Below are 12,505 nucleotides of genomic sequence, written 5' to 3'. Positions count from 1 at the left end.
TAACCGAAACAACATAAGCTGTTGGACGCGAATTTTATTTAGCTCATATTAGTTAAATTTAGACAATTTAAGAAAAGTTTTAGCTAAGCTGCTGAAGATGCTAACAGCATACATAAAAAGAAATAACAATGGTTGAACTTGTGCATGGGGCGAAATCAAAGGGAGCTACACCGGGAATCAAGCCATGCAATAATATCATTAAGTACTTCAAATATCCTGTCATCGGGTTCCCCTTCCAGAATGCAGTGATAACCATCTTCATAAAGTTTTAAGGTTTTGTCATTTGTAGAGGCCTTCTCATAAAGAAACTGGCTCACTAACGGATCTGTCACCTTATCTGCAGCTCCATGAAGAATCAGCAATGGAGATGAAACCTGCAACACCTCCATAGTTGTTTAAATGTTGTAGATATAGCATGTAATAACAATGGGATGATATATATCCTCTTCTAGATGATGACAAAGAAGAACACTAAAGGAAACTGACCCTCTCCACTTGCTTCTCAATTTCACTTGTCACCTTCAAAAGTTCCACAGCAGTTTTCAACCGCGTTTGACTGTTATAACAAATCACATTGTAGACAGACTACAATACAAAAATGCAAAATTTAGTGTTCAAGAATCTTTGCAGGGAACAATAAATAAACTATTAGAATCTTGAAAAGCAGATAAGAAAACTAGTTACTAGAATGGTTTAAATTCACTGAAATGCTAGTTAATAAAATGTTGATGGTAATTGTGGAAGAAAGTCAGAGTTATGTATCAGGTATGGAGAATCATCAGCGTGCTACATGTCAAATATAACAACTTCATGTGCCAAAAAGAAAGAAGAAAAGAGAAATACATTGAAATTCAGTGCTTCTTGTTTCTTTACTGAAAATTGATAAATATGTAGGATACTCCAGCGGCCCTAAATCTAGCTGATTATCTTCCATCTCAATTCCCCCCTCTTCATCCGGGCTTAAATGTTATTATAGTTAGCAATATCCTTTAGACTTGTATTTACCAGCATATAAAAGGTTCAATTCATCTATTGTTGCAGTGCTAACATGTTCAGTGTCTTTCTGAGATCTGGCGCATAGGCCTGTATACTTCAGAATGTTCAACCAGTTGTTGGATCACAGTGAAGTACAACACAAAAGCCTGTTCAAATTACATGCTATACAAGTGCATTCATATCCGAGAGTAAATAAAGGACAAACCATTTTCCTTTTCCTCAGTTCTCTGAAGGCTAGCTGAGACAGATCTTTTTTTGGGAAGAGCTTTGCTTTTGGCATGACTTTGGACATGAGGGTTAATACTTTCAGAACTGGAGCTGGAGGTTTCACGTCCTCTGAAATCTTAGCAGCAACTTATAGTTAGCAAATTTTTCATCAGGTGAGAGTGACAGAGTATATTGGTCCAGATACAAGATTTGGAATGTAACTTCCTGAAAATCCCTATAAGTCAGGATAAGCATGCAAACTAGTCCCCCTCCCCTCTCTCAAAAAAAGAAAGAAAGAAAGAAAATGCACACATAAATCACTATATAATCATCATTCACTGTGAATAATAAAGCACACATAACATGTCCCCCAGTCATGAGTAATGAAACGATGTTTGCTTATTGCATCAAATGTATTGTAATAGTTTGGATAACTGCCCAAGATATACATACTCTCATATGTTAGTGTGGATGCAGACATGTGATGCTTAATCTTGTTTAGAATATGAATAATTTTCTGGATACTTCATCTTTCCAGATTCAGAAAACAAAATATAATTCTTCTATACAAATTTTAACAAAATGTCGCCAACATTTTTGTCTCTTTTTTTTTGGAGGGGGGGGGGGGGGGGGGGGGTTGGTGTGTGTGTGGTGGGTGGGGAGAGGATAGACATTGGATAAAACTGAAATGAGTTATTGTTTGAGGATTAACTATTTTAACACGGCCATGTTTAGTGTATGAACCAGTAAAGAAGAGGCATTTCAGCCCATTGAGTAGAAAATCAATCTAACTGCATAAAATATCTCCATGTAGTCACAATGAGAAGACATTATGCATTGCAATTGGTAATCCACAGGGGGCAGCTCATCTTGGTATCACGTCTCTAAGGTTACTAAAACCACGTACACTAGGAGAAAAGGCAGTAAACTCAAACACTGTACAATTGTACCCTAACATGCAGAGGTAAGGAAACCTACATGAACTCAGTGCACCATTATACAAGTGAAATCGATACTACCACTGTCTACAGACTGACTCAAGAGTCCTAACTTGGTGGCTAGGATAGGGTCCTTTGAGACATGGCCTCTGCCTGTCTCTCCACACCGAAAACAGACAATTATGGTCCTTCTCCAAAGATAGCTCTCACCTGGCAGCCACTACCTGAAAACCCGCAGGAATCATACTTGCAGACAGGCTATTATGGGCTTCTGCACATTCCTAATTGCTTATATGAATGAAGTTACTAGGCAATTACATAAACTTCCCAAATTAAATTCTATGTTTTATTCTCCTTCTCATTCTTACTTCAGGCTAAGCTCCCTCTGAATCTCCATCTTATCTTCTCCATATCCCTTATTATGCTAAAAGGTTATGAAACCCTAAAGAGGAACTTAAACAGTAATTCACACAAGAATGAATAAGCCGCCTTAAATGTGCTTTTTCGGATCAACCAGGTTTGCATGAATTAATTAGGTACAAAATTCGCAGACTAGTTTCCAGAATAAAGAATTTCTACATATTCAAATGAAATAAAGAAATTTAAACCAGGGAATGATACAGATCTTCAAAATTTCATAATTTCAAAATGCTCATAGATTGTCAAAAAGTTCAGAAATTAGTACCATGGATTTTCAGAACTATTGACCATGAACAGTAGGGAGTAGGGATGGGCTTACTTTACACATTGGCGCCACAAGGATGACTCCATCCCATCCATGTGGTTCCTTTAGATGAACTTTAAGAGCAACGGCCCCACCCATGGACTGTCCGAATAAAAACCGGCGCAACCCTCTCAATTCAGGTCTTCCTTCCAATTGAAACATAAAACACAATCAGGAACACAGTTTTGTCAATTGAATTCATCAAATCTAATAAGAATGCAATTTCACTGATGGTGATGCTGATTCTGAGAGGAGTTTAGAATGTCGCACCTTTGATTTTAGTATAATTTTCTATAACATTATCGGCGAGTTCATCAAAGCTTGGGATGTAACCATGCAACCCTTCAGAAAGGCCAAAACCAGGATGGTCCAAAGCATAAATAGCATATCCAGATGCAGCAATTTGCTTGGCAATACCTGAAATTCAAAACTCACCATATATAAAAGAAGAAGCCTTCGAATTCGGTTTGCATATACCACAGTAGAGTAGACGAAAAGAAGGAAACATAAGATATAGTTCTAGTCCATGTTCTTATGCGAATATAATCACAAACCTTCAAAAAAGAATGTGCAAGTATCACCATAACCGTGGCAGAAACACAAAGCACCTTTGATGCGAACACCTGGTTGTGGCATCCAGCTTTTACAGAAAATTTCCAATCCCTTCGAGTTCCTCTCGTACCACTATAATATCATTAATAGCCACGAAAATTGAGAAACCAAACAGAAAGTAAGCATTTGAACCACACGTATTCAGCTTATTTTGAGTGGATCTTTCTTAAATTTAATTTTTGGGTCCACATTAACACAAAAGAAGATTTTTTGTCACAGTTCCAGACAGGAATAGCTTACCTCCTCTGTTATGATCCCAGTAGGAGCCATCTACCCACCAATCAAAATCCATTGACATTCACAAGAAAATACCAAAAAACAAAACAAAACCAAATATTCAGAAACTGATATGATATTTCAATCCAAACGCAAACCACGATCATGAAGGAACCAAACCAACCTTGAACAAGCAATGATCAAGCTGTTGCTGGGCCTCCACGAAGGCCAAACGGACCCGTCTGCGAGCGGGAGCCATGTCCAGGTTCTGAGAAGCGATCGCATTCAGCTCCTCGCTCACTCCTTCGATTGGTGACCTTTTCTTGGCCGTGACTGTAAGGTGAAGCTTTGGGGCTGAAAGTCCGGTCTCTGGGTTGGTTTTGTGACGGAGAATAATGGGTTGATGTTGCCTTCCAGGAAAGTTGATCGGAGAGATGGATTTCCTGGGAAAAAGACAGAGCTCCGGTGATCGGAATCTCAGGGTGAGGGGGAGGTCCATGGATACGGACACTCGTCAAAATAGTCAAATTCAGAAAGCTCACTGTTCCTTTTTCCAAGTTGCAGTGTCGAACTATTCCTCTTTCCAACGTAGCGCGCACTAGCTGGAGCGTCCACATGGATCACGTGGGAAAAATTGGGAAAAGGAAAATTTCACCGGAGAAGGATCGAAATGGAGGGGATCGTTTAGTTGTTTCAAGAGGGTATTGTTGTCTTAAAAAAAGAAAATGACATAATTGTCCCCTAAAAACAAATAAACCGGTTCCTCTCAAGGATCCAAGTCCAATTTTACCCCGGTGTGAATGAACAGTTACCACGTGGCATAGCCACACGTCACCCATTTATGTTAAAAATTTTGAAACCCGTTTTAAGCTTCGGCAAAACAGAACTCCTCCCTCTCCCTCCCAAATTTTCGTTCGTCAAACCCTCCCCCAAATTTCCCTCCAAAATTCCTCCCCTTCCACCAAAGGCTCTACCACAACCACCGTTCGCCGGAGAGCTGCAGCAACCGAGAACCACGAAAAAAACAAAACACCCCCTTCCTAGCTTTGAAGAGAGAGAGAGCGGGGAGGCATCGGGCTAGAGAGAGAGAAACCCGAGTTAGTGAGAGAGTGGTGCGGATTGAATCACTGTGGCTTGGCCACTGTCGGTGTGCGGAGGAAAGCGACTGAGGAGGCGGACCTCGGCCCAACTCCGGCGAGCTCCACCCGCACGTTTGGTCCCTGTGTTTCTCGGTGTCCAAACAGAAATCAGGTAGGTGTTGGTGTTTAATTTTCGAAATTTCTTGATTTTTGAGTAGCTAGTCTGGGGTTTTAATTCTTGTTCTTGCCATGGCCGATTGGGTGTCTCTCCTTGGTGAGATTTTTGGTCAGCTATTATCACAGTAAAATAGTATGTGACAAAACTAGCATTTATTATAAGATGTCAAATGACTAATATTCATGTCTGATCCAAGCACTAGCAACCCAACTTTAGTCTCATTTTTTTGAGGTTGTCACATTCTGCATTAAGACCCATGTCATTGTTCTCATCTCTCTTCATAATTAGGATTGTCAGCTCCAGTTTGTGCAATTTTTTCAGTCCTTCAAATAAACTATATTGTTAAGTTCTCAGTAATAATTTACAGTTAATGCATTAGTGTAAGGAAATGAAATCTTAGTATGCTTCATTCCTTGTATGCTTATCGAAACCTTAGTATGTGTGGGTTAATCACCAAAACATTCTAGTATGCTTCATTCCGCATTTTTATTGCTGTGTAATTGAGACTAATCTAAAAAATATCATGTTTCTTTTTTGGCAGAAAGAGATTGTTGAATGTGGGCAACTAAAGCATTCGGGATACTTCTATGGGGGTATGGAAAACTTTTGTGAGGTGAGGGGGTGCGTTTGACCCCTCTTGACCTCCTTCCCTTCGCCACTGCATACCACACTACATTGAGCTTACTGTCAAGATAGAGAAAATTGCCTTAATAAATTTAGCCCAAAAGCCACCACAAAGACTTCTTGAAGACAAATTCATCTCGCTCTTGCAGTCATGTAAGACTCCAAAACGACTCCGCCAAATCCAAACCCGGATAATCACCCACGGATTCAAAGACAACGACTACATTACCTCAAGATTTATCACAGTATGTGCGGAGTTGAAGAAAATTGCTTATGCCCGCCAATTGTTCGATCAAATTCCAGACCCGGGCATTGCGTCATGGAATGCAATGTTCAGAGGGTATGCTCTAAATGAGTCTTATAGGGAAGTTTTGGTTTTGTTTAGTCAAATGAAGAGCTCAGACGTAATGCCCAATTGCTTTACCTTCCCTATTATTTTGAAATCTTGTGGGAAAGTTAATGCATGTGTAGAAGGCCAAGAAGTGCATGGTGTAGCAATAAAGGGTGGTTTTAGAGCAAACCCATTTGTGGGAACTACGTTGATTGATATGTATGCTGGTGGGGGAGCGATTGGAGCAGCTTACAAGGTGTTTGGTGAGATGGTTGAGAGGAATGTTGTTGCATGGACTTCAATGATTAGTGGGTATATTTTGTGTCGCAAGATGGTTTCTGCACGGTGCCTTTTTGATTTGGCTCCTGAGCGAGATGTTGTGCTGTGGAACACCATGGTTTCAGGTTATATTGAATTGGGTGATATGTTAGCAGCACGCAAGCTTTTTGATGAGATGCCCAACCGGGATGTGATGTCTTGGAATACTATGTTGAATGGTTATGCTAATAATAGGGATGTTGAGGCTTGTGAGAAGCTGTTTGAAGAGATGCCTGAGAGGAACATTTTTTCTTGGAATGGATTAATTGGAGGGTACGCACGTAATGAGCATTTCTTTGAAGTTATGGAGACTTTCAAAAGGATGCTAACTGAGGGTAATGTACGTCCTAATGACGCCACACTCGTGATCGTGTTGTCTGCATGTGCAAGATTGGGAGCTATTGATTTGGGAAAGTGGGTTCATTTATATGCTGAAAGTAATGGACATAAGGGAAATCTTTACGTTGGGAATGCTTTGATTGACATGTATGCAAAATGTGGAATTGTAGAAAATGCAGTTGATGTGTTCAAGAGCATGGGTACGAAGGATTTGATTACATGGAACACCATAATCAATGGTTTAGCAACTCATGGACGTGGGAGTGATGCCCTAACTTTGTTTTGTCAGATGAAGAATGCTGGAGAAATACCAGATGGAATCACCTTCATAGGAATTTTATGCGCTTGTACGCACATGGGATTAGTTGAAGATGGCTTTTCCTATTTCCAATCAATGGTTGATGATTACTCAATTGTGCCTCAAATTGAACATTATGGTTGTATGGTTGATCTGCTTGCACGAGCTGGTCTTTTAGACCATGCTGCGGAGTTTGTGAGGAAGATGCCCATGGAACCGGATGCCATTATATGGGCTGCCTTACTTGGGGCATGTAGGATTTACAAAAACATTGAGTTGGCTGAACTGGCTCTTGAACGGCTTATTGAACTTGAACCGAAGAACCCAGCAAATTTCGTCATGCTTTCAAATATATATGGGGATCTTGGGAGATGGAAAGATGTTGCACGTTTAAAAGTTGCAATGAGGGATACTGGGTTCAGAAAATTGCCCGGATGTAGCTTGATTGAGGTCAATGATTCTGTTGTTGAGTTTTATTGCTTAGATGAGAGGCATCCTGAGAGAGAGGAAATATATAGCGCTTTGAGAGGGTTGACAAAGCTGTTAAGGTCGTCTGGATATGAATCAGACCTGTTGGAGCTTGGGCAGGGAACTTAAAAGATAAAGGAGTGATATGACAAGCATTACCAACTTATCTCATATCATCCCGTAACTTGTATTGGATCAACCATCTAGGTTTCTTCTGTGCGGCTCCCAGCGGGTAGGTGCTAGTCACGTTCAAGTAGAATAGTTACAATTGGTCTTTCCGACCTATCCTTTAAAAAAATAAAAAATAAATAAAAAGAAAAAGAAAAAAAGAAGAAAAAAAGGAGGTATTGGACCATATGTTCTTGTCACTAATTGTATTTTCTTTGATATGAATATCAATTTATTGATTTGTGTTTGTTAGATATAATAGTTGAGATACATTAATTAATAATATTATTTAGATAAATATTTTCGAACACATGGATTTTGAGGAACCGGGAATCATTTCATTGTCAATATTTGATTTTACAGAAAATAATATTATGTCTTGCGAACTCCTATCATCATGTCCATCTTTTCATCACGATAACACTCATTTCGCAGCTTCCAATTACTATGCGATACATCATCAATTTTTTTTTAAAAAAAATGTAAAAAATAAAAGTGAGCAATTATACCAAATTAGAGAAAAAAAAAAACCTGCAGGCAAGAACCAGGCCAGACCCACAGCGTGGGTCTTGCTACGTGTGGGTCTGGCCGGTAGTGAACGCTTCAAACTCCATCGGTCGTGGCCCGCTTCAAAACCAGTTTCTAATGCCTCAAAATCTATTTTTAATGCCCTAAAACCCGTTTCTAATGCCTCAAAGCCTATTTTTAATGCCTCAAAATCCGTTTTTAATGCTTCAAAACTTGTTTTTGTGTTCAAAACTAAAATTTAAAGGTAGAAGGTTAACATTTTAAGGATTTTATCACCCTTAAATTTAGTGTATTTTAGTTTAACTTATTTTTGTACACTTTTTATATTTTTGCTTATGTGTCGGTTATTAATTGGAGACTATAAAAAAGTGTTATGAGGATGGTCATGATAAAAAGTTTTCTCTTATATTATTTTAAAGAATTTTTAAATGAATGGAATAAACCAAGAAGTCGCTCTAAAAAAATCCTTGTCCAGATTTTGACAGGCTGACCTTCTTGTGTGTAGCTTCTAATGGGCTTTAGACGAAAGCCCAGGCCGAGACGCAAGTTTGGACCAAGATATCAAGGCCGTCTTAGGAGGACTTGGATTCCAACAGTGTTAGGCCCAGCTCAAGGTTCGGCCCCATGCAGGTAGGCGTCTCTGTGCGTTTCTTTTTTGTTTTGGTTTCTTTTGGGGAGTGGGGTAGTGTTGGACTTCGTACTTTGTAGCACGCCCATGATTTTTGATTTGGTTTGGTTGTACCGCCCGTTGTTGTAATTTGTTGTTTTATTTTTGAGGGTTGCTACACTTACAAACAAATCCTTGTAAACACGTGGCAAGAAAGAAGACAAAATAAATATAATTGTTTTTTTTGGGTGTTTTTGGTCCTTTTCCTTGCCACATGTGTTTGTCAGGATTTGTTTGTAAAAATCTTTTGTAAGTCTAGTATTTCTCTTTATTTTTATGCATTTAATTTTTTTAAAAAAAAAATTTAAAGACACAAGAATTTAACAGGTTTGGAAAAATTGCTTATGTGCGTAGGCAGCAACAAATGGGACAGAACTAGCATTTTAGGTTCGGAGATAAATATGCAAGTGCAGTAGGAATATATAGAAGTCTTCAGTTCTTTAGACAATCGCGTGTGCGATCGGGTGCAGTGGTGAGTGCGTTCGATCACACTACCAAATACTTCAGGCTCATTAGCCGTTACGTGTGCGGTCGATCGCTTTGTGACTAGTGCGATAGATTGCACTATTAGAGACTTCAAATTCATTAATTGCTATTTGTGATTTGTTTGTTCGAATAATAAAATTATTAAAAAATAAATAGAAAAAAAGAGGGGATTCAAATTTTATTTTAAAAGAATTATAAAGATATTTATTAAAAAAAAAAACATAGAAAAGGCATTGTGACTTGAGAGACAGAACCACCATATAATTCCGCCCGCAAAAATATTGATGTTTCTTCAAAGAAAAATGCAATGAACGTACATCTCTCCCGGCCCTTTTTCTTCTTATGAAATCTTAAACTACTTATAAGATACAATGTATATGGAAATTTTTTGTGTCTTCTGTCTTGACTCTTGCCTTTTCTTTTTCTTTTCTTTTTTTTGTTGCTATGTTAACAATACTCTCTCTCTCTCTCTCTCTCTCTCTCTCTCTCTCGTATACACAGACACACGTACGTGCCATGTGTCACATGTGCACGCACAACTCGGCTGGAATATTTTTTGTTAACAAGGCCAGGTTTCTTTAATTTCTCGAAAGAGACATCATAATGTTGAAGGCCTTTCGATTAACAAATGTGTTTTAGTGTTATTATCATCGTCTGAGGACGACTGAGATGGTCTTATTAAGTATCTTAACTTGAAAAACCACATTAAAGAAAGGACAATAATTGAAAAACCATTTCCATGTTGACGACGTTCGTGGGTTCCCACTCTCAACGGCTCTCATACTTAGAATTTAATAACTTTATACTCATCTTCTTCTTAACTCCTTAAACTAACACCACCTACTTAATTTGTACATATTAATTATAAGTTCACTTAATTTTTTAATTAATCCATGTTTCTTTTTTATAAAGAAAATAGCTCTCTCTCTCTCTCTCTCTCTCTCTCTCTATATATATATATATATATATATATATATATAGTTTGGCGGCTTCAAAACCTGGCCCGATATGCAATGTCGAGTAGTGTATATGCCAAGTGGAGGGTAATCTAAGCAAGTTCTGTTTATTATTCGAATTCCCATTCCTTTTTAAAATTGATTAGTAGCTTAATCTCATTGATGTCTTTTTCAAATGCTTTTCTAATGACGGCCTCAAGCCTCATCTTAGCTTTAAACTCCTTTGGGTTAGTGGTAGTTGGTGGGCATATATGATAGTCAACTTGTTTCTTGGCAGAGTCCAGCGAGCCACCTCAAAAAATAATGAAACGAGCAGGACTCTTTTTTTATTTGCTGAGGAAATGAAACAAGACTTGTTATATATAGTTTTTTCAGCTGTACAGTTTTGATGAACTATGAAGGTGGTGACCCTAGTGAATCTAAAGACACATGTACTATATATATATATATATATATATATATGCAACTGTCCCTTGGGGAATACTTTATTTTCTGCTTTAAAAAAAAGATTGAATTAGTTACCTATTTGATTGATGTGGCTATATATCTTTCTTTTTTCTTTTTCTTTTTTCTTTTTAATTAAACGATGGTTATGTTTGTTCAAAAAGTTTCAATTAATGTTTTTAATGGGTAGCTCAATTGACTAAAGACCACGTCTCATGAAGCGGAGGTTACTAGGTCGAATTTCCAAGAAAAAGGGAGAGAAAAACAGATCTTCTGAATATTATAGTGAGATCCCCACTCTAAATGTCATAACTCTCTTTGTCGATTACCAAAAATAACTCATAAAAAAATTTTAAAAAAAAGCTCAATTTTTTCATTTTTTTTTTTATCCATGATGCCGCCGGACGCACTGATCTTTTGAGACCCACATAACATATTTTTTTATTATTATTATTATTAATGTTTTTCTTTTTTCTGGAAGTGGTTATCATAACATTTGATTACTTGTGTACGTAGCATCACTTTTAGGGTTTGCCGCCGAGAAAATGGAGGAAATTTGAGATTAAAAAAGGCTAGTCATGTTTAGAAATGATGTTACACCACTTATGAGATTCTAAGTAATAAAATGAAGCAAATTCAACTTCTCTAATGTGTTGATGGGGTTTTTGATGCTGATACTACATTCTATAAGTCGGTCCCCCGACAATGGGTTTCCAAGATTCCAGCAATTAAAGTCGCACAAAAATGTACGACAAAACCAATGAGAACAAAACGTCGGTCGAAAATGGTTTGGTTCACGTTCATTTAGAGAAAATTTGGCCCAAGATGGTCGGTACAAAGGAACTTAATGATTTGCACAACGATGTGATGGGGAAATGACTTTGAAAAGAATGATGCTAGAAATTTTAATGAAAAAAGTTTTATTATTAGTCAAATATATACAAATTGCTGTGCTTATAAGTCAACTATATACAATATTTGTTGTCCATGAATTTAGTTTTTAGGGCATGGTTAAAATTACATATTTATTTCTCTATTTGGTTGTACTATTATTACTCGGACATTCAAATAAAGAAATAACTATTTCGTTAAAAAAAAAAAAGAGTAAAAGAATAGTTATTCCACTTAAACGGAATATCATCTTTTTCAAAACAAAAAACCATTATTTTCATGGGTTGGTCGGCCACCAAAAGGCTATGAGGCATTTTTTTTAACAATGATTTTTAGAATTATGGTATATTTTAGTTGAAATCTGATATAATTTCAATTAGGAAATTTGGTAATTCTCGTATTATCATGAAACGGATGAATAAAAATGATCATTATATTCCAGCTTTCTATATATATATATGTTCCAAGTAACTCTCATTCTTATTTTTACGTAATCATCATTTCGTATTGCAATATACCAAACGTATTTATAACTCAATAATTACATCAATTTTTAATAACTTTAAACTTACATTTATAGTGTTTCATACTTTTTTTTTCTTCTTTTGAAAATGAGTCGGAGAATATATGATCATACAGTTCATTACGTTTATAAAGATCCTCATGTATAAGTCAACTACTAGATATATTAGATGTACCAGATTAATTTAGCTTCACCTTGAAAATATTCCGGATTCACAAAGGTTTTTCAAACTCCTTTTGTCAAATCTTTGAATTTTCACCTTTTTTTTTTCTTTAGGTAGATAGACGTTACTTTTTGACCCCAAGTAATTATGAACCATGCATTTGATTAGAAAAAAAAAAAAAAAGTAATTATGAACCATAAACACTATGCTTGACTCTTGTCCTTGGAGCCTGGAGGTACACGTATTTTTGTGTTTTTTCTTGTTTTTTTTTTTTTTTCCTCCCCAATAACTCTGCATTTGCATTTAAATTTAAGCAAATGGCAAACGTGTAATTAAAAAAAAAAAAAAAAA

The 12,505-nt window shown here is 37.0% G+C and overlaps 2 protein-coding genes across 3 annotated transcripts; one reads left to right on the top strand and one right to left on the bottom strand.

The window, feature by feature from the left end:
* Positions 1-4,363, bottom strand: LOC132185827 (alpha/beta-Hydrolases superfamily protein). Of its 2 annotated transcripts, none has more exons than XM_059599620.2 (8): positions 3,878-4,363; positions 3,718-3,747; positions 3,420-3,549; positions 3,136-3,282; positions 2,881-3,011; positions 1,202-1,339; positions 487-585; positions 1-374 (listed from the first exon to the last, which is right to left on the bottom strand). In XM_059599620.2, exons 1-8 carry the CDS (start codon positions 4,190-4,192, stop codon positions 156-158), a joined length of 1,209 nt encoding a protein of 402 aa, XP_059455603.2. In that variant the 5' UTR covers positions 4,193-4,363; the 3' UTR covers positions 1-155. The 2 variants fall into 2 exon arrangements, with proteins under 2 accessions (XP_059455603.2, XP_059455604.2); XM_059599621.2 differs by having other exon boundaries at positions 3,474-3,549.
* A 1,237-nt stretch (positions 4,364-5,600) lies between these two features.
* On the top strand, positions 5,601-7,687 carry LOC132183904 (Tetratricopeptide repeat (TPR)-like superfamily protein; the record flags this gene model as incomplete). Its single annotated transcript, XM_059597369.2, has 1 exon — positions 5,601-7,687. A coding segment is annotated over one exon (1,857 nt), but the record flags the coding sequence as incomplete, so codon positions are not given.
* Positions 7,688-12,505: the final 4,818 nt, after the last annotated feature.

This window comes from Corylus avellana, chromosome 7, assembly GCF_965113065.1.
Source record: "Corylus avellana chromosome 7, dhCorAvel1.hap1.2, whole genome shotgun sequence".
Lineage (NCBI taxonomy): Eukaryota > Viridiplantae > Streptophyta > Magnoliopsida > Fagales > Betulaceae > Corylus > Corylus avellana.
Note: the sequence above shows the minus strand (reverse complement) of the source record. Positions and strands in the feature narration are given on the sequence as shown.